At 50.6% G+C, this 22,231-nt stretch overlaps 2 protein-coding genes across 2 annotated transcripts in view; one reads left to right on the forward strand and one right to left on the reverse strand.

The window, feature by feature from the left end:
• Window positions 1-22,231, forward strand: part of LOC128062818 (zinc finger protein 850-like) — a 782,010-nt gene that overhangs the window by 54,043 nt on the left and 705,736 nt on the right. The gene's annotated exons all lie outside the window — the stretch shown is intronic.
• LOC128062819 (zinc finger protein 28 homolog) overlaps window positions 1-22,231 on the reverse strand; it is a 148,776-nt gene that overhangs the window by 15,488 nt on the left and 111,057 nt on the right. The window contains exon 15 of the mRNA XM_052655255.1: window positions 16,519-16,522. Coding sequence (XP_052511215.1) covers window positions 16,519-16,522 — 4 coding nt within the window. The remainder of the gene's footprint in view (window positions 1-16,518; window positions 16,523-22,231) is intronic.

The raw sequence follows: 22,231 nt of genomic DNA on the forward strand, positions 1-22,231 counted from the left end.
AGAGCTCTTTACATAATTATAATCCTCTCAAGGTTAGGGTTTCTCGGGTGACTCAGACAGTCAAGAATCTCCTAGCAATATGTGAGACCTGGGTTCGATCCCTGGGTCGAGAACAACTCCTGGAGAAGGGAATGGAAACCCACTCCAGTATTCTTGCCTGGAGAATTACATGGACAGAGGAACCTGGCAGGCTACAAAGTCGGACATGATTGAGCTACTATCACCTTCACTTTGAGCTTCCCTGGTGGCTCAGATGATAAAGGATCCGCCTGCAATGTGGGAAGACCTGGGTTCAATCCCTGGGTTGGGAATATCCCCTGGAGAAAGGATAGGCAACCCACTCCAGTATTCTTGCCTGGAGAATCCCATGGTCAGAGGAGCCTGGTGGGCTACAGCCCATGTGGTCAGAGTTGGACGTGACTGAGTGACTAACTCTCTCACTTTCAATCCTTTGACGGCTATCCATGTGGTAAATATTATTCCCCATTTCACCATCTGTCAACTTTAGTTTTAGCTTTGAGTAGAGTGATTTCTGTGTCATCACACCTGTCCATCTTTTATCTTTGTAGTCCTCACGTGACAGGCTGATGGCAGGTAACTCAGCGAAGCGGCCCCTCACCCAGCGAGACCAGGTTCTGGAGGCTCTCCAGCATCACGTCCCTTCTGAGCAGGCTCCAGCTGGTGCCACTCCTCCTGGGTGAGGCCCACAGTCACATCCCTGAATATCACTGACTCATGCAAGAAGAAACCCACAACCACTTGCCACAGGGCCCTCCTTACAGAGGTCTGGAGGAATGGATGGAAAAGCCGGGAGGGTTTAGGAAAGGCACACAGGATGTATCTGAAGTCATTTCAACAAGGACCTGCCCCTCCGTTTTCTCCATGCCTCATTATTTGGGGATGGCCCTCTCACAGAGAAATAAAACAAATGTGAGGCTGTTTAGAGCAGAAAGTCACAGACTTGAGTGACAGAGAAGGAATCAAAGGCAAAATGATCATAACCCAGTGAATCAACATATTCATTGTTGTGTGTGTGTTGGTCACTCAGTCGTGTCCGACTCTTTGCGACCCCAAGGGCTGTAGCCCGCCAGGCTCCTCTGTCCATGGAATTCTCCAGGCAAGAACACTGGAGTGGGTAGCCATTCCCTTCTCCCGGAGATCTTCCCAACCCGGGGATCGAACCCAGGTCTCCAGCATTGCAGTCAGAGTCTTTACCATCTGGGTCACCAGGGAAGCCCCAGCCAAGGCGGAAAGCTGGATGGAATCCAGTCATTCTCCAAGGATGCCTGGGCCTCTACCAAGCTGTAGGCACTGAGTGAGGGGCTGGGAGACAGACATGGGAGCTTTAAGAACCAGTTCTTCACAGGAGCGGCAGGTGAGAACACCGGTAAGTGACCCACAATCTGGTCAATACTGTCATGAAGGTACCACAAAATTCTCCAAGTTTCTGAGCAATGGCAGCTTCAGGGGGCATCTGGGAAGACTTTGGAAAGGTGGCACTGAGTGTAGTCTGTGGGGGAGGCTCAGCGGTCAGGGCCTTGGGGGAGATTCTGGAGGGAGGAAGAGCTTGGGCCTGGACCTGAGGCTTGAAAGGCAGATTAGACCATTGAGGAATGGTGAGAAGTTCATGAGGTGGAAACCTAAGCGCCTTTATGACTGAGCTGACAGCCCTGGGGATGAGATGAATGTGGCTGAGCAGGGTAGATGATGACGTGATGCTGGTGATGGTGGTGAGGATGGGAATGGTGGTGATGACGATGATGGTTGTGGTAATAATGGTAGTGATGATGATGGTGACGTCAATTGTAGGTCACCACATCACACCTATCACTTCCTAGGCAGTTGCTATGTGCCAGGTACTATTCTTCCCACCCGTCTCCCTGTACCCACCAGGTACTTCTCTAAGTGTTTGTTATAGGGTGAATTATGCTCCCTCCCCTCCAAATCCATGTGTTGAAGTCTACCCCCCAGCACCTGAGAACGGGACCTTCTTTGCAAACAGGGCCACTGGTTAAGATGAGGTCCTACTGGAGCAGGTGGGCCCTAATCTGACTGGTGCCCTTATCAAAAGGGGAAATGTGGGCACAGAGACACACCCACATGGAGAACACAGTGTGAAAACTGGAATTGTGGCGCCACAGCCCAGGAACTACTGCAAGGAGGGAGAAAGGCCTAAAACGGACCCTCCTCTAGAGCCTTCTGCAGGCGCGTGGCTCCACCAACACCTCAATTTTATTTTATTCCCGTCTGTCCGTTTGGCTGCACCGGTCTTCACCGCAGCACGTGGGCTCTTCGTCGTGGTGCACAAGCGTCTCTAGTTGTGGCGCCTGGGCGTAGTAGACCCGAGGCGTGTGGGATCTTAGTTCCCCAGCCAGGGATCACGCCCGCATCCCCTGCATTGGAAGGTGGACTCTTAACCACTGGACCACCAGGAAAGTCCCCCAACACCTTGATTTTGGACTTCCAGCCTCCAGAACTGTGAGAAAACATTTGTTGTTGAAGCCTCCCTCTCCATGGTACTTTGCTATGGCAGCCATAGCAAACCAATACATCTGCCCTGCTCATTACTATTTTTCCAGTGGCTGGTACAACGCCTGGCATATAGCAGGCACTCAATTAATAGTTTTTTTTTTTTTTTTTTAAGTCTGTATTTCTTTCTTTCTTTGGCTGCATGGGGTCTTAGCTGGGGCGTGTTGGGTCTTCAGTCTTTGTTGTGGTGTGTGACATCTTTAGTTGTGGCGTGCAGACTCTTAGCTGAGGCATGCAGGCGCTAGTTCCCTGACCAGGGAAAGGACCCAGGCCCCCGGCCTTGGGAATGCAGAGTCTTAGCCAGTGGGCCACCAGGGAAGCCCCTCCATGAACAGTTCTTGAATGGATCTATGGGTAAGGAGGCCATGAGGATTAAATGAGTGAATCCATGTTTGATGCCCAGCATACAGGAGGTGCTTACTTACCATCAGCTACTGTTACTGCCACCCACTGCACAGGTCCCTGGCTCTCCCGAGTGCTCTAAGCCCCCCACCCTGTGGACCCTGAGCTGACTTAACCTCCTGAGAGGAGGCCTTGCCTCCTGGCCAGTCCTGTCATGGATCCATGTGCCCGCCCAGGGGCTCTGGGCTCATATGGGGCCCCTCAGCCTCGTGGGTCACTCCTACTGGATAAAGCAGCAGTACCAGGCAGTGGCTGAAAGTGTGGGCTAGGGAGCCTGGAAGCCTGCAGTGAAATCCTGGCTCTACGCCTCAACGGCAGTGTTTCCTTGGGCAACTGCCTTAACCTCTCCGAGCTTCATTTGCTCAATGGGCTTCATAAAAACCATGTCCGCCTCCGTAGTCGTCATGGGGTGGGAGGGGGAATGCATACGTGGCTCCAGCACAGTATCTGGTGTGGCTGGAGGAGGTTCTCAGTGACTGCCAACGATCAGATTTCGTTAATTTTGACATTTGATTTGTGTATTTTATGTATGTATTAGTAGTCAGTTATTATTACGTGATATTATTATTTGATTCTTTGGCCCATATGTCCTTTGGCCAGTCCTGCTAATAATTCTTTTTTAAAAAACACTTTATGAGGTATGATTGACATAGAAAATCTGTACTTATTTAGTTAATACAACTTGATAAGTTTGGAAAATGTACACCCATGGAACATCACCACAATTGAGGCCATAAGCTTATCCATCACCTCCAAGAGTTTCCTCCTGCCCCCTTTGTTTTTTAATTGACTTTAGTTTTTCAAATACAGTCATGTCTTCAGAGTCCTCCCTTAGGATGCCCCCCTCAGCGAGCTCGCTCACTACATAACATACTTATGAGCAGCCTCCATGCTTTGTTTGGGCTGTGGGGCGGGGGTGGTGTCCACTGGGTGCACGATGGGCAGTCCTGGAAGTCTCAGAGCCAACACCTGACAGCAGAGGGGGCTGCAGGGCAGACAGCAGGGGCCACTTTCCTCTGGCGGCTGAGGAGCCTTCCCTGGAAGTAAAGTTCAGCCCCAAAGGCGTCGAACCTGAGATGTTTGCATGTGCATGTCCAAGGCACTCATTCCAGTGCTTCATCTGTTTTGGTTTCCTGTCTAACAGCACAAACCAATTCACCACAAGGAAAACCTCCCCAAGTTCCAGAGGTGAAGACAGGCTCTATTTTTTAAAAAATCAGAATTACAGGAGATGTGATTAGGGAAAAAAGAACACTGTAAGAAAAAAGCCCCACTATACTGAAACAGAAACAGTTGACAAGTCCTTCTAAATTCTGTAGGTAAAAGAAGAAATCAAGACAATAATCACAGACAAGTGGAAAATGAAGACATCATGGTGCAGTTGCTTTGGAAAATACTCTGATAGCTCCTTAGACGGTTAAGCAGAGTTACATTACAACCCAGCAATTCCACTCCTAAATATACACCCAAGAGAACTGAGAACATGTGTTCAAACTAATGTCTGAACTGCAGCATTCCTAATAACCAACAAGTGGAAACAACCCAAATGCCTATCGACCAGTGAATGGATAAATAATACGTGGTCTAACCACACAGTGGAATATTATCCAGCCATTAAAAGGAATGAAGCACTGACATATATTGAAATGTGGATGAACTTCAGAGCAAATCCAGAGACAAAAAGTAAATGACTGGTTGCCAGGGGCTGGTCAACGGAGGGGATGGGAGTGAGTGCCGACCGGGACACCTTTCCATTTGGGCTGATGAAAGTGTTCTAAAATTGACTGTGGTAATGGCTGCACAACTATGTGAATATACAATAAACCAAAGAATTGTACATTCTGTGGTATGTGGGGTGTATATTGATACAGGTGTATTAAGGCACAACACATCAGAACGTATAGGTAAGTGAACTGACACATTTAGACACTGAAATAAATTCCAGGTGGATTCAGAAGTTCACTGTTAACATCAAAATGATAAACGGGGAAAAAAGAAACAAAATACAAGTGGTGTGTGACCTGCATTGGTTGGAGAAACCCTTTCACAGCTTAAAAACAATGGAAGGCACCAGAGGAGGAGAGAGACTCAATTCTGAAAATCAGAAATGCTTTCGGGCACAAAAAATATAAAATAAGAAACGAAAAGCAAAGCTGGGAAGTATATTTGCCACAGATATTTTCACACACACTTCTTTAAAATCTTCAAGGATACTAGGATTCCTGGAGACTGGGAAAGCACAGGATAGATCATTTAACTCCCAACAGAAATGGCTAATAAACATTTTTAAAAAATCAAACCTCACTAATATACATATAATGTTACTCAGAAAAGATCTTGTGACACCATTTCTCATCTATCATGCTCAAAGCTTATATCATGTCACTTAAATCCATTTATCCATACATCCATTAATCACTTATATCCAACTTGCAGTGGCTCTGTGCCTGCCAATGCAGAGAATGAGGGTTCAATCCCTGGGTTGGGCAGACCCCCTGGAGAAGGCAATGGCAACACATGCCAGTATTCTTGCCTGGAAAATTCCATGAATAGATGAGCCTGGTGGGCTGCAGTCCATGGGGCTGCAGAATCAGACACGGCTGAGCACGCACACACATGCACAATAGATACCCAACAGCCATTAAAAACTGGAGACAAATAAACGTCCAACAGTGGGGAACGATTAGGTAAGCCAGGTAGAGCCCCAGGATAAGACTTCTATGGAGTCATTAAGACAGATTCTACCAAAGAGTTTTTAACAATGTAGAGAAACGTTCAGGAAGAAATCTTTGATGAAAAAGCAGGAAAAAAAAATGGCTCAGCTGGGATGACTCATATTTTTGCGAAACAATATGTTTCCAGAGAGAGAAAGACACAGCATTCGAGGGTGGTTACCTCCTGGGGTGAAATCCAGGGTAATTCTGATCCTGCCTGCGATACTCTTCTGGATTTTCTAAGTTTTTTCTTTTTTGGCTCCACCACATGGCGTGCAGGATCTTCCCCAACCAGGGACCGAACTCATGTGCCCCGTGCTGGGGGCACAGAATCTTAACCACTGGGCCGCCGGGGAGTCCTGGACTCTCCAAGCTTTCTGTGAGGGTCACGTATTTCCTAGCCTTTGGGGAGTTTTCTTTTATGATACATTACTTACAGCATTGAAAAATGATTTTTAAGAAGTCAAATCCACCAATACCAGATGGACCTGAGATGCACTGATTATGCACCCACACAAGTGATATCTGTAAAGTTTTCAAAGGCTGGGGAAATCATTACTGATTAAACTGGGATGAAAACAACAAAACTCCAAGATAAAAATAGCAGAGCCAGTTCTGGGTCAATTTTAAAAACCAATCATCAGAGAAGACAATAAGTGATACACAAATAATCCACATAGTTATCTCTGGGTTCAAGCACCATGGTGAATATACTGTCTCACCTACAGGTTACTGGATTTTCCCTATTTTCTATAAAGAGTATTTACGTATTTTTATATTGAGATATTTCTGGAATAAAGGCAAGTTTAGTGAAAAGTTCAATATACAGCCATATATGTACCACCCATTAAAATATCAGGAAACTTTACACTGAGAGCGGGGACGCCCGCCTGTGTGCGGCACCCAGGGTGTCCTCCCTTCCCGGGGGGTGACTGCTGGCTGAAAGGTGTGGGTCTTGTTCCAGCGAGCCTTGTACACATTGAAACCTTCCCTTTCCAGGTGCCCTCCTGCATCTCCTAAGGGCCCCCAGGGCACAACCGGTTACTCCCCAGCTGTCCTGACCTCCTTGGTTGACCAAAGCCAGTGTCAAGGGCAGGCAAGAGGCTTCGGGGTTTGAAGGGGGCAGGGTGGACGGAAGCATCACTCCTGAGCACCAGGTGGGCAGAGCCCCCAGGAGGTAGGGACACAGGCCCTGGGCAGGCCTGGGGGTCAGAGGGTCATCCCTGGGCAGAAGCCCAAACCTGTGGGCTGAGCCTCTGGGGAGGAGAGGCAGGCAGCAGGACTCACCAGGGCCTCATCAGCCAGCAGCTGGGTGGCCACCCCTCCACTGCCCATAGTGACCGAACGGCAGGCTGTGGTCTGTGTTATACTCCGAGCCCATATCTCTGAACCGACCGAGAGCAAGTCCACCACAGTAATGCAAGGGCAAGGAGGGAGTTTATTCCTAGCGCGCTAGGGCCCACGTCTCATCCAGCACAGTGGAATCCGACAAGAGCCCCGAACAAAGGGGTATGGCGGCTTATATACAGGCAGCTCTTTGTCTCAGTTACAGGGGTAGCTGGCGTTACATGATTGGCCAGGCAGGATGAGCGCATGACCTGTCTCTTTCTGGTTGGTGTGTACGGGAAGTCTTCCTAATTTGGTCAAGGAATGTTCTGTTAAGGAAACAGAAGCCATTCCTGGGCTTAGTGTACCTCGCTGAGCTTGTCATAGCCGGGGTTTGGCCCCTAACATTCCCCTCTGTCCTTAGATCATATAGAGGAATCTTCCTCTTGGTTTTGAGACACAGTTTGATATTGTTGCCGAAGCACAAACAGCTGTAGTGTGTTTATACATTCTTTTACAAAGGCTATAAGTCTATTGATAATACAGGAACCAAAAGTAAGCATCAGCAGAAGCACTAGCAGAGCCCCAGCAATGTGGAGATTAGAGTGGTCAACCAAGGGGACCGCTGAAACCAGGACTCGAACCACCCTTGTTGGGCCTCACGTTCCCGTTTGCGTTGGGCTAGTCCCCCTCTCACTTTGGCCATAGATTCTCTGACTATTCCTGTGTGATCAGCGTAGAAACAACACTCTTCTCCTAGGGCTGCACAGAGTCCCCCTTGTTGTAGAAAAAGCAGATCTAATCCTCTTCTATTTTGCAGAACTACTTCAGATAGGGAAGTTAAAGACGATTCCAAATGACTAATAGATTGCTCTATACGGGTGATGTCCTCATCTATGGCTGCTCTCAGGGAGTTGAATCCCTGGCTTTGCAGGGACAAGGCTGTTATTCCTGTTCTGGCCCCGGCTATTCCAAGACTGAACATAGTTGCTATGGTTATGGCAGTAATAGGTTCTCTCTTAACTCTGTAAGTTCTTTCCTGAGGACTTAAGGTCAGCCTTTGGGCCCAGTAATCATATACTGTTTCTTCTGGCTGGTACAGAATTTTTGGCACGACCGCTACCATAACACAGAATTCCTCTTTGGGGTCAAAGATTGAGCTGTGTAAGCATGGAGTCAGCCCCGTGTGTGAACAGACCCACCATCCTCCCATCTGTGGTATTAGCCACCTGGCTACAGGCAAGTCCGTAGGCTCAATGACATGCGCACACAGTGGAGACCTCTCTGATAATACCTTGCCCATACATAACCCTTTTCCCCATACCTCTCTCATTGTAAGGCCTACTTTTCATTCTTCCCATCGACACTGGGGAGGATCGGTGCCGTTGGCCAGGTCGTAAGAGGCATTGAGGCCTATTGCCTCGTAGTAAGGGGGAATTAAGTTGTAACATAACCAACAGGATTCAGTTGCCTCAGGATGGGTCTGATTTAAGGTAGCATAAGCTGCCTTTACCAATTTCCACAGTGGATCTGTATGTCCGAGTTTAACAAGGGGGCCCGCCTCTGGGTCTTTTGTTGGTCCCTGGGATGTAGGTTGGGAGGTTGTCGGGTAGGGAGTTACGTGGACCTGTTCAACGGGGTTTGGACCGATACTATACATTTGTACCGGTTCTAAAACTTGACTCACAACAATGATCCCGTTATAAGTAGTCAGGTCATTTCTGGTCTGAAGCCCCCATGATATCCCGTTGACCAAGGCCTTCCCTTTTTTTGCTTTGTCAATGTTAAACCTTATCTTTACCTGGGCAAAGTTATGATCCTTTTCCCAATCAGAGTACGGAGGTATGGGTCCGGCAAACGAGAAGTTAAGCAAGTCCCGATTTCCTACATCCCACTGTCTATACCCTGGAGCCTCCGACCCATCATTGGAAGTTATGCAGTCCCAAGATTTACAATAAGAGTCCTGTATCCCCCCACAGATCTTCCAGTTGTGCCTGGGCACACCTGGACATGCCCAGAATGCATGATTTCGGAGCTTGCCCCTCTTCCAGGGTGTATTCACCACTGGCTTAAGGTCAAAGTATAAGTCTGGCCACCAAGTATTTGGTGGATGTATTGTGGTGGTGGAGTTAAGCATCTCACGTGTTAGTCCATTTTGCAGTTTCCAGGTGATTCTGACGGGTTGGTGCGGGTTCACGCTGGCAGCTTCGGAGCAGAGTAACATGGTCATCCATAAGATGGTCCAGACGAGTTGCCTTGGTCCTGTCGACGACGCCGGAGCTCCAGCCTCAGGGGGTTGCACGGGTGCAGAGACGCTTCCCATTCTTTTTTAGCGTCTTCCTGCTCTGCTGAAGTAGCTGGGCGTACGTGGTTGCAATGCACCCAAGGCCCGATACCGTCGACCTTTAGGGCAGTGGGGGTGGTAAGAAGAACATAAGGACCCTTCCATCTGGGTTCTAGTGCCTTGGTTTGGTGCCTTTTGACCCATACCCAATCTCCTGGGCCAATGTTATGTGAGGGGACAGTTCCCTTATTTTGACCTACATGTAGTTCTTGGAGCAGTTTCCAAACACGGGAATGCACCTTACTTAAGGCCATCAAGGCCTCTTGGAATTGTCCCAATGTGGGAGGCAATAGTTTTTTTCCTTCAAAGATTGGACATATAGGGGGAGGTCTCCCATACAGAATTTCAAATGGGGTCAGATTAAGTTGATAAGGAGTATTACGCGCATGAAGGGAAGGAGGGTCACCCAGTCCCCGCCAGTCTCTATAGCCAATTTAGTTAAAGTTTCTTTTAGGGGCCGATTCATTCTTTCAACTTGCCCTGAGCTCTGTGGACTGTATTCACAATGTAACTTCCATTTGGTCCCCAGGGCTAGGGCAAGGCTCTGAACTATTTGACTCACGAACACAGGTCCATTATAGAGCTGATGGTCATCAGCAGGCCAAACCTGGGAACTATTTCTTCTAAAATCTTTTTCGCCACTATCATCGCGGTTTCTCCCTTTGTAGTAAAAGCCTCCACCCACCCTGAGAAGGTATCTACCAAGACTAACAAGTACCGGTAACCATACTTGCCTGGCCTTACCTCGGTGAAATCTATTTCCCAGTGTTGCCCTGGTCCTTCTCCCCGATACCTCAGTCCTGCGTGTTGTCCTTTTTCTGGCCTCATCTGTTGACATGCCTTACAAGCATGCACTATGTTCTTTACAGTTGTCTGGTGCCGGGGGAATCGCAGGCGCACAGTTTGAAAGAGCATCAGAGTCTTCTTTGCTCCCAGATGAGCAGACAAGTGCAAATGCTCACATAGTTGCCGTCCCAACTGAGCAGGGAGTATCAAGTAGCCGTCTGAGTCTCGGCACCATCCATCTTCACCTTTGTGAAGGTTGGTGTGTTTTTGGATCCAACCAAGGTCTGTGGATGAACACTCAGGGGTTGGGGGCAGAGTTCCCATACCTGGAGGTGGAAGTCCGGTCGCCAACACAGGGGTGATGAAATCTTCATCAGCTACTTTTCGAGCTGCCAGGTCTGTGGCACGATTCCCTCGTGCCGTGGGGCTGTGACCCTTCTGATGTCCAGGTACGTGTACAGCCTCTAAAAGTCTACGGATTTCAGGGAAGTTTTTAATTTTTTTTCTTCAGCTGTCAAAAACCCCCGTTTCCGATATATTGGGCCCTGGATGTGTACCGTGCCAAAAGCATAGCGACTGTCAGTGAAAATAGTTATTATTTTTTTTTTTTGGCTCTCTCTAATGCTTGAATCAGGGCAATTAACTCTGCCTTTCGTGCTGAGGTATCCGGGGGAAGGGCCTCTGCCCATATCGTCTGTCCAGAGTCATCTACTACTGTGGCTCCCGCCCGTCTCTGTCCATCTTTTATATAACTGCTGCCATCTGTGAACCGTTTTAGCTCACTGTTATCCAGTGGAGTATCGGTTAAGTCTTTTCTCATTGCTGTTACCCCGGCCAGTATCTCATCACAATCATGGAGGGGGCTATTTTTTTCTGGATTGGGCAAAAGAGTGGCCGGATTTAGAGTGCAGGGCGTTTGGAAATGTATCCGTGGGGTGTCAAGTAGCAAGGCCTGATAGTGCGTCAAGCGGGCATTAGAAATCCATTTACCTGGGGGTTGCTTTAAAACTCTCTCTATGGCATGAGGAGTGTAGACCAAGAGTCTCTGTCCATAAGTCAGTTTATCAGCATCGTGGACTAAGAGCGCGGTGGCTGCGATGATACGGAGGCAAGGTGGCCATCCGGCTGCCACTGGGTCCAGCCTCTTGGAAAGGTAAGCTACAGGTCGCTTCCATGGTCCCCATCTCTGTGTTAGTACCCCTTTTCTTATCCTCCGCTTTTCATCTACAAATAATTGGAAAGGCTTAGATGGATCAGGAAGGGCAAGGGCAGGAGCTTCCAGCAAGGCTCGCCTGAGCTCTTGGAAGGCCTTCTTCATTGGCTCAGTCCATTTCCAGTCCTTGTTTTTTTTGGTCCCTTTATATAGGGGCCTGGCCTTTTTTGCAAACCCCAAGATCCAATATCCCACAGTTCCCAGAAATTTTTTTACTTGTCAAGGGTTAGCCGGCTCAGGGATCTGGAGGATGGTTTCTTTTATAGCCTGTGTTAGCCACCTCTGGCCCTGCTTTATCTTATAACCGACGTATGTAACCTCTTGCTTGGCAATCTGGGCCTTTTTGGCACTGGCCCTGTAACCTAAAGTCCCCAAGGTTTGGAGAAGGTCACCTGTTGCCTCTTGGCACTCTTTTTTGTAGCCGCTGCCAGCATAAGGTCATCAACATATTGTAATAAGACAATGGTAGGGTGTTCAACCCGATACTCACGGAGGTCTTCGTCCAGGGCCTCATTAAATAACGTGGGCGAGTTTTTGAAACCCTGTGGTAAGCGAGTCCATGTCAGCTGTACAGGGGTCTGACCACCGTCTTCTTGCCATTTGAAGGCAAAGATCTCTTGGCTTGCGGGGGCAAGAGGCAAACTGAAAAAGGCATCTTTTAAATCTAAAACAGTATACCAAATGTAGTTTTTAGGCAAGTTGCTTAGCAGTGTATAAGGGTTAGGAACCATAGGATGAATATCACTCACCCGTTTGTTGACTTCTCGTAGATCTTGAACCGGTCTAAAATCAGTTCCCCCAGGCTTTTTCACAGGCAACAGGGGAGTGTTCCATGGGGACCGGCACCTTTTTAGGACCCCAGCGTCTATGAGGCGTTGTATGTGAGGAGTAATTTTTTGTCGAGCCTCTTGACCCGTGGGATACTGTCGTACCCTCAACCGGGGAAGCACTGGCTTTCAGTTCCGCAATGATAGGGGGCCTCTGTTTGGCTAGTCCCATTTCTGCTGTTTTAGCCCAGGCCTGAGGGTATTTTTGAACCCATGGTTGTACTTTGGGGCTTATTGTCGCTGGGGCCTCTGGCAAGTAGAGTCTGTATTTATCTTTTAATGCCAGAGACAGGACCTGAAGAGGATGCCCGGTCCCATCTAGAACCGACACTTGTCTGGTCGAAATGAATTTGGGCATTCACTTTAGACAGTAAATCCCTTCCCAACAAGGGCGCTGGACACTCAGGTATCACCAGAAAAGAATGGCTCACCTTGTGGGCCCCCAAGTTTACTTGCCGTTTTGTAGTCCATCCATATCGTTTAGTCCCGGTTGCTCCCTGCACCCAGCTACTTTTCTTAGACATGGGTCCATCTTTTTGGTTTAAGACTGAGTATTGGGCTCCCGTGTCCACCATGAAGCCAACCGATGTTTTTGTTTTTGTTTTTTAATGCGGTCTTCTCTTTTGGGGTCTCTCTATGATTAAAAACTCTCTTGGCTGCCCTCACTAGATCTTGGCAAGGATTGTTTATTTAACTTTTTTATCTTTTGTAACTTTTTTTAATATCGGGGGCTGCTTGATTTACAAATGTTAACATAACTGCCACTCGTGACTCATCTGCCTGTGGGTCCATAGGGGTATACTGTCTAAAAGCTTTTATTATCCTTTCAAGGAAGGCTGCTGGGCTCTCATTTGGCTCCTGCCTCACTGAATTTATTTTGGCCAAATTAGTTGGCTTCTTGGCGGCCGCTCTAAGGCAGGCCATGAGAGTCCGGCGGTACACTCGGAGACGACCCCCCCGGGAAGAGACCCTGGCGTGCCCCCCGCGGGGGACGCCCCATCGCGGGAGCAGCCCCCCCGCGGGGGGGGGGGGGGCGGCGCTGGGAAGGGGGAGAGCGCGGCGACCAGGGCTGGCTCCCTTGGCCCCCGGGAGTCGGTGAGCGCTGCTGCCGGGGGGGCTGTAACACTCCGGGAGGACGGACCCGCCGCCGCGAGACAGCAGACAGCGGCCCCCCCGCCCCCCACCTTTTCCGCCGGGCCTCTGCCGCAGTGGAAAAGCGCCCAGCGCCCAGCCGGCGCCTGGTCGCCAGCCAGGGGTGGTTCCCCGCCAACCCCACCCTTGGCCCCGCCCACCTGCGCCCCCCCACCCCGCTCATCCTGCCTGGCCAATCATGTAACGCCAGCTACTCCTGTAACTGAGACAAAGAGCTGCCTGTATATAAGCTGCCATACTCCTTTGTTCCGGGCTCTTGTCGGATTCCACTGTGCTGGATGAGACGTGGGCCCTAGCGCGCTAGGAATAAACTCCCTTCTTGCCCTTGCATTACTGTGGTGGACTTGCTCTCGGTCGATCCAGAGATAGGGCTCAGTGCATAACATCTGCAGGATCTCCATCCAGCCGGGGAGAGCAACTCTCCTGGTAGAAGGGGGCAACCTCGTTAGGAGGTGTGAGCTCTGAGCACCGGTGCTAACGCTGTAAAGGCCCAGACTAAGTCCCGGGCCCAGTATCGTACTGGGGAGGCATCTGGGTATAGTGCAGAGGCAAGTCCAGCGTGAGGCCGAGTCCCCGGTGGCGTACCGGGAGGGCAGCTGGCACTGAGGACATCCTGACGGTAAGACACTACTGCACGTAGAGAAGGGGTTTCTGGCGGTGTAAAGAGGACCAAAGCATGCTGGGATTGGGTACCAGTTTGTTGTGCCGTTCCTTGTCTGGGTGCCGGCATGTCGTTGTGGGTCTCATTGTTATTCGTGTTCTCTGTACCCACGGGGCAAAGTACTTCTACTCCGTTGTCTCTGATGACTGACCACTTCTCTGATTTCAAGTCTAGAGCTCAGAATCTATTGTTACTGGTGAAAAAGAGCCAACTGGTGACTTTCTGTTCCGCCAAGTGGCCTACCTTTGATGTCGGGTGGCCACAAGAGGGAACCTTCAATCCCCAAATTATCCAGGCAGTTAAAGAGAGGGTACTCACTCCTGGTCCTGCTGGGCACCCAGACCAGACTCCCTACATTCTGGTCTGGCAAGATCTAGTGAGAAACCCGCCGGAATGGCTTAAACCCTTTTTTCTCGCTCCTCCTAAACCCTGCCGTCCCTTTTCCCCAACTCTAACCTCGCCAAGCCCACAGGTGCTAGTCATGAAGGCTTCCGAAGAAAAGGAAGAAAAAAAGGATGAGAATCGACCGAAACCGGTCTTCCAGGAATCTTCTCTGTACCCTAATCCGATAGACCTGGAGACCGAGTTGTCCCCACCCCCGTATGCGGATCCACATCCGCCCTTGCTTCCACAGGTTCCACAGGTTTCATCGGGAGAAGCCCGGAGGGGAACCGAGCCTTCAGCTCCTCCCCGAGAAGGGGGCCCCGCCCGGGGAACTCGGGGAAGGACAAGGGGAATGGCCAGCGTGGCGGAGGGAGAAGACCCAGAAGTTCCCTCCTCCACCGTTCAGGCATTTCTGGTCCGGGCAAGGCCAGCCAGAGAGGATGGAGAACAGACATATCAGTATTGGCCCTTCTCCACTAGTGATCTTTACAATTGGAAAACCCAGACTCCCTCATTTTCTGAAAAACCGCAGGGTCTTATTGATCTTTTAGAGTCTATCCTTTTCACTCAATCCCACTTGGGATGATTGTCAGCAACTGTTACAGGTGCTTTTTACTACAGAGGAACACGAACGGATCCTGTCAGAAGCTCGGAAGAATGTGACAGGGGTGGATGGGAGGCCTAACCTTATTGAGGAAGGGTTCTCTTTGGTGTGACCCAGCTGGGACTTCGAGCGCGCTGAAGGTAGGGAGCTTCTCCGGGTGTACCGCCAGACACTTATGGCCGGCCTTAGAGCAGCCGCCAGGAAGCCAACAAATTTGGCCAAAATAAATTCAGTGAGGCAGGAGCCAAATGAGAGCCCAGCAGCCTTCCTTGAAAGGATAATGGAAGCCTTTAGACAGTATACCCCTATGGACCCACAGGCAGATGAGTCACGAGCGGCAGTTATGTTAGCATTTGTAAATCAAGCAGCCCCCGATATTAGAAGAAAGTTACAAAAGATAGAGAGGTTAAGTGAACAATCCCTACAGGATCTAGTGAGGGCAGCCGAGAGGGTTTTTAATCATAGACCCCAGAGGAGAGAGAGGACCGCATTAGACGAGAAGAAAGAGAATTTAGAGCTGAAGAAAACCGTAAAAATCAAAAGGAACTGGCCCAGATATTTTTTGCTGGAATTGAAAACAAAAACAGGTTTCGAAAAGGAAAAAAGATGGACTCAAAAATTGAACAGAAAACAACAAGGCGTAAGCTTGAGAAAAACCAATGTGCGTTTTGTAAAGAGTTTGGACATTGGAAAGATAAATGCCCCAAGAAAAATCTAAAAGAGAGGCCCAGAACCCCCAAGAACGAGACCCCTTCTCCAGAAAGTCATATCCTCTACGCGGGAGAGGATAGCGACTAGGGGGGTCAGGGCTCGACGCCCCTCCCCGAGTCCTGGGTAACCATAAATGTGGAGGGGAAACCGGTTGGCTTCATGGTAGACACGGGAGCCCAATACTCAGTCTTGAACCAAAAAGATGGACCTATGTCTAAAAAAAGTAGCTGGGTACAGGGAGCAACCGGGACTAAATGATATGGATGGACCACAAAACGGCATTATGAACTTGGGGGCCCACCAGGTAACCCACTCTTTCCTGGTGATACCCGAGTGTCCAGCACCTTTGCTAGGAAGAGATTTACTGTCTAAAGTGAATGCCCAAATTCATTTCGACCACGGACAAGTGTCGGTCTCAGATGGGACTGGACATCCTCTTCAAGTTCTGTCTCTGGCATTAAAAGATGAATACAGACTATATTTGCCAGAGGCCCCAGCGACAATAAGCCCCGAAGTACAACCATGGGTTCAAAAATACCCTCAGGCCTGGGCTGAAACAGCAGGAATGGGACTAGCCAAACAGAGGCCCCCTATCATTGTGGAACTAAAGGCCAATGCTCTCCCGATGAGGGTAAGGCAGTATCCCATGAGTCAAGAGGCTCGACAAGGAATTACACCTCATATACAACGCCTCATAAAAGCAGGGGTCCTAAAAAGGTGCCGGTCCCCATGGAACACTCCTCTGTTGCCTGTAAAAAAGCCTGGGGGGACTGATTTTAGACTGGTTCAAGATCTACGAGAAGTCAACAAACGGGTGAGTGATATTCATCCTACGGTTCCTAACCCTTATACACTACTAAGCAACTTGCCTCCAAACTACATTTGGTATACCGTTTTAGATTTAAAAGATGCCTTTTTCAGTTTGCCTCTTGCCCCCGCGAGCCAAGAGATCTTTGCCTTCGAATGGCAAGAAGACGGTGGCCAGACCCCTGTACAGCTGACATGGACTCGCTTACCACAGGGCTTCAAAAATTCGCCCACGTTATTTAATGAGGCTCTGGACGAAGACCTCCGTGAGTATTGGGTTGAGCACCCTACCATTGTTTTATTACAATATGTCAATGACCTCATGCTGGCAGCAGCTACAGAGAAAAATTGCCAAGAGGCAACAGGTGACCTTCTCCAAACCTTGGGGACTTTGGGTTACAGGGCCAGTGCCAAACAGGCCCAGATCGCCAAACAAGAGGTTACATACCTTGGTTATAAGATAAAAGAGGGCCAGAGATGGCTAACACAGGCCATGAAAGAAACCATCCTCCAGATCCCTGAGCCGGCTAACCCTAGACAAGTGAGAGAATTTCTGGGAACTGTGGGATATTGCCGGTTGTGGGTCTTGGGGTTTGCGGAAAAGGCTAGGCCCCTATATGAAGGGACCAAAGAAAACAAGGACTGGAAATGGACTGAGCCAATGAAGAAGGCCTTCCAAGAGCTCAGGCGAGCCTTGCTGGAAGCTCCTGCCCTTGCCCTCCCTGATCCATCTAAGCCTTTCCAATTATTTGTAGATGAAAAGCGGGGGATAGGGAAAGGGGTACTAACACAGAAATGGGGACCATGGAAGTGACCTGTAGCTTACCTTTCCAAGAGGCTGGACCCAGTGGCAGCCGGATGGCCACCTTGCCTCCGTATCATCGCGGCCACTGCGCTCAGTCCACGATGCTGATAAACTGACTTATGGACAGAGACTCTTGGTCTACACTCCTCATGCCATAGAGGGAGTTTTAAAGCAACCCCCAGGTAAATGGATTTCTAATGCCCGCTTGACGCACTATCAGGCCTTGCTGCTTGACACCCCACGGATGCATTTCCAAACGCCCTGTGCTTTAAATCCAGCTACTCTTTTGCCCAATCCGGAGGGAGATAGCCCCCCTCCACGATTGTGATGAAATACTGGCCGGGGTAACAGCAATACGAAAAGATTTAACAGATACTCCACTGGATAACAGTGAGCTAATATGGTTTACAGATGGAAGCAGTTATGTAAAAGATGGACAGAGACGGGCGGGAGCCACAGTAGTAGATGATTCTGGACAGACGATATGGCAGAGGCCCTTCCCCCGGATACCTCAGCACAAAAGGCAGAATTAATTGCCTTAATTCAAGCACTAGAGAGAGCCAAAGGAAGGAGAATAACCATTTTCACTCACAGTCACTGTGCCTTTGGCACGATACACATCCAGGGCCCAATATATCGGGAACGGGGGTTTTTGACAGCTGAAGGGAAAGAAATTAAAAATTTGCCTGAAATCCATAGACTTTTGGAGGCTGTACAGATGCCTCGGGCTGTGTCAATAGTACACGTACCTGGACACCAGAAGGGTCACAGCCCCACGGCACGAGGGAATCGTGCCGCAGACCTGGCAGCTTGAAAGGTAGCTGATGAAGATTACATCACCCATGTGTTGGCGATCGGACTTCCACCTCCAGGTATGGGAACTTTGCCCCCAACCCCTGAGTGTTCATCCACAGACCTTGCTTGGATCCAAGAACACACCAACCTTCACAAAGGTGAAGATGGATGGTGCCGAGACTCAGACGGCTACTTGATACTCCCTGCTCAGTTGGGACGGCAACTATGTGAGCATTTGCACTTGTCTACTCATCTGGGAGAAAAGAAGACTCTGATGCTCTTTCAAACTGCGCGCCTGCGATTCCCCCGGCACCAGACAACTGTAAGGAACATAGTGCATGCTTGTAAGGCGTGTCAACAGATGAGGCCAGGAAAAGGACAACATGCAGGACTGAGGTATCGGGGAGAAGGACCAGGGCAACACTGGGAAATAGATTTCACCGAGGTAAGGCCAGGTCGACAGTATCGGGCCTTGGGTGCATTGCAACCACGTACGCCCAGCTGCTTCAGCAGAGCAGGAAGACGCTAAAAAAAAATAAATAAAAAGCGTCTCTGCACCCGTCCAACCCCGAGGCTGAAGCTCCGGCGTCGCCGACAGGACCAAGGCAACTCGTCTGGACCATCTTATGGATGACCATGTTACTCTGCTCCAAAGCTGCCAGCGTGAACCCGCACCAAGCCGTCAGAATCACCTGGAAACTGCAAAATGGACTAACACGTGAGATGCTTAACTCCACCACCGCAATACATCCACCAAATACTCGGTGGCCAGACTTATACTTCGACCTTAAGCCAGTGGTAAATGTACCCTGGAAGAGGGGCAAGCTCCGAAATCATGCATTCTGGGCATGTCCAGGAGCGCCCAGGCATAACTGAAAGATCTGTGGGGAGATACAGGGGAGACTCTGTGCTGCCCTAAAAAAATAGTGTTATTTTTATGCTGATCACACAAGAATAGTTAAAAAATCTATGGCCAAAGTAAGAGAGGGACTAGCCCAACGTAAATGAGAACGTGAGGCTCAACAAAGATGGTTTGAGTCTTGGTTTCAACAATCCCCTTGGTTGACCACCCTAATCTCCACCTTGCTTGGACCCCTGCTAATACTTCTACTGATGCTTACCTTTGGCCCATGTATTATCAATAGACTTGTAGCCTTTGTAAAAAAACGCATAAATACAGTACAGCTGTTTGTGCTTCGACAACAATATCAAACTGTGTCTCAGGACCGAGAGGAAGATTCCTCTATATGATCTAAGGACGGGGGGAATGTTAGGGACCAAACGATGGGCTCTAGGACCTGAGTCATGTTTACCAGAAAGAGACAGGATATGCGCTCATCCTGCCTGGCCAATCATGTAACGCCAGCTATTCCTGTAACTGAGACAAAGAACTGCCTGTATATAAGCCGCCATACTCCTTTGTTTGGGGCTCTTGTCGGATTCCCTTGTGCGGGATGAGACTTGGGCCCTAGCGCGCTAGGAATAAACAAACTCCCTTCTTGCCTTTGCATTACTGTGGTGGACTTGCTCTCTCGGTCGGTTCGGAGATACGGGCTCGGAGCATAACACTGTTAAGGAAACATAACTCAGGTCCTGGGCTTAATGTACCTTGCTGAGCTTGTCATAGCTGGGGTTTGGCCCCTAACAGTCTGGGGAGAGAAAGGGAGGCACGGTGAGAGGCCAGGCCTAGATCCGCCTCACAGTGCAGACAGGACAAACACACACTTGCCCCAGAGAGGCAGGAGGGAGGGACACACACACACACACACACACACACACACCCACACACCCACGTTAATAGCAAACACTCAGGTGCTTACCACCTGCCAAGCACTGGACCAACACCTCTCACTTAATCCTCCTAATACCCCTGAAAGGTGGGTACTATGTCCACCCACCCCGTTTCACCGTATGATATCTGTATGTGGAATCTAAAGTACGACAGAAACGCACGTCGACGACACAGACTTGCAGAGCAGACCTGCGGTTGCAGGGAGGAGCGGGGGCGTCAGGGAAGGTGGGCTGGGGGCCTGGGGTTAGCAGGTGCCGACTATTGTATAGAACGGAGAAACAGCAAGGCCCCACTGCGCAGCACAGGGAATCACATTCAACATCCTGTGACAAACCATAATGCAAAAGGACATGAAAAAGCACATAAACACATAACTAAATTGCTTTGATGTACAGCAGAAATTAACATAACATTGTAAATCCACTGTACTTCAATAAAAAAGAGAACATTATCAATTTGAATGTTGGTCCCCATAAATTTTAAACAGTGAAATTTCAAATAAAAAAGCAATATAATTTTTTTTTTTAAAAAAAGCCCCATTGTACATCACAAAGGATCATAAACACACAGGCTGGTGTCTTCCACAAACCTCAGAGCACCATGCCTTGCACACACTAATGCCTGGGCAAGCCCTCAGCAAACCTCTAGCTTAAAATTCTTCTATGGCTTCCCACAGGCATTAGAAATTAGGAGTCTTCACCCCTGCCCACGTGGCCCTTATGGTCTGCCCTGAGGACCTTCTGTCTCCCACTCTACTCCCCTCTCAAACACTTGGCCTCAGGTGCACTGGCCTTCGCAGCTGCTGTTCCCGCTGTCAGAAATGCTCTTCCCTTGGCTGGCTCCTTCTCACCGTCAATTCAAATGTCCCCTCCGTGGAGAAGTTTCCCATTCCCAGGGCCCCAAGCTCAAGCATTAATAGCAACCACCCCTCACCCTCTGCCATCTTTTTATAGCCCGCATCATTGCTGACAACTGTCTCTTTAAAAAGTTATTTTCAAGCTTATCATCTGTCTTCCCTCCCCAAGAATGAAAGCCCCCGGGATGCAGAAATGATCATATGTGGATTGCGATTCTGGCAGCCAGCTTGTTGTTGTTTACTCGCTACGTCACGTCTGACTCTTGGCAACCCCTTGGAAAAGTGACAGATGAGACAGGTGGACACCTGGATGACACTCTCACAAAGACACCATGGACAGAGATAAAGGCGGACACACAACTAAGGGTGTGGACACGGGTGGTCACCCAGGGATATCCCCCAACAGGGACAGCCAAAGACTAGACAAAGGGGACACCCACGCAGACACCGATGTGCATACAGCCACACACTCACACGCAGATAGGGATTCGCCTCCTTCCCCATCCCATCAGATCAGGTTGGTAACCGCTTCCTGGCTCCAGGCTTCTGCCCCGCCTCTCGCTGAGCCCGCACACCCTCTTGCTTCAGTCCTCACACCTTCCCCTCGGCCCGCCCGCCTTCGCTCAGCCCGCAGTTCCCAGCTGGACCCCACGCCCTTCCCCTCGGCCCGCCCGCCTTCGCTCAGCCCGCAGTTCCCACTGGACCCCACGCCCCTCCCCTCGGCGCTCCCCGGCGGCACACCCTCCCCTCAGCCCGCAGTTCCCACTGGACCCCACGCCCTTCCCCTCGGCCCGCCCGCCTTCGCTCAGCCCGCAGTTCCCACTGGACCCCACGCCCTTCCCCTCAGCCCGCCTGCCTTCGCTCAGCCCGCAGTTCCCACTGGACCCCACGCCCTTCCCCTCGGCCCGCCCGCCTTCGCTCAGCCCGCAGTTCCCACTGGACCCCACGCCCTTCCCCTCAGCCCGCCCGCCTTCGCTCAGCCCGCAGTTCCCACTGGACCCCCACGCCCTTCCCCTCGGCGCTCCCCGGCGGCACACCCTCCCCTCGGCCCGCCCGCCTTCGCTCAGCCCGCAGTTCCCACTGGACCCCACGCCCCTCCCCTCGGCGCTCCCCGGCGGCACACCCTCCCCTCAGCCCGCAGTTCCCACTGGACCCCCACGCCCTTCCCCTCGGCGCTCCCCGGCGGCACACCCTCCCCTCAGCCCGCCCGCCTTCGCTCAGCCCGCAGTTCCCACTGGACCCCACGCCCCTCCCCTCGGCGCTCCCCGGCGGCACACCCTCCCCTCAGCCCGCAGTTCCCACTGGGGCCCTGGCGCCCCCCTTCAGTCCGCACACCTCTCCTCGGGACCGACCCGCCCACTCTCCCTCTCCTCCCGCCCCTACCCCGGCCACCCCCGGACTCACCCACGCCGCTCGGTCTGGACAGGGACCGCCGCGCTAGGCGCGCCAGGCCGCGCGGCGCCTGCGCGGTCGGCCCGACACTTCCCAGAAGCCCGCGCGCGGAGCGGAACCCACCCGAGACC

The sequence above is a fragment of the Budorcas taxicolor genome, chromosome 18, assembly GCF_023091745.1.
Source record: "Budorcas taxicolor isolate Tak-1 chromosome 18, Takin1.1, whole genome shotgun sequence".
NCBI classification, from domain to species: Eukaryota; Metazoa; Chordata; class Mammalia; order Artiodactyla; family Bovidae; genus Budorcas; species Budorcas taxicolor.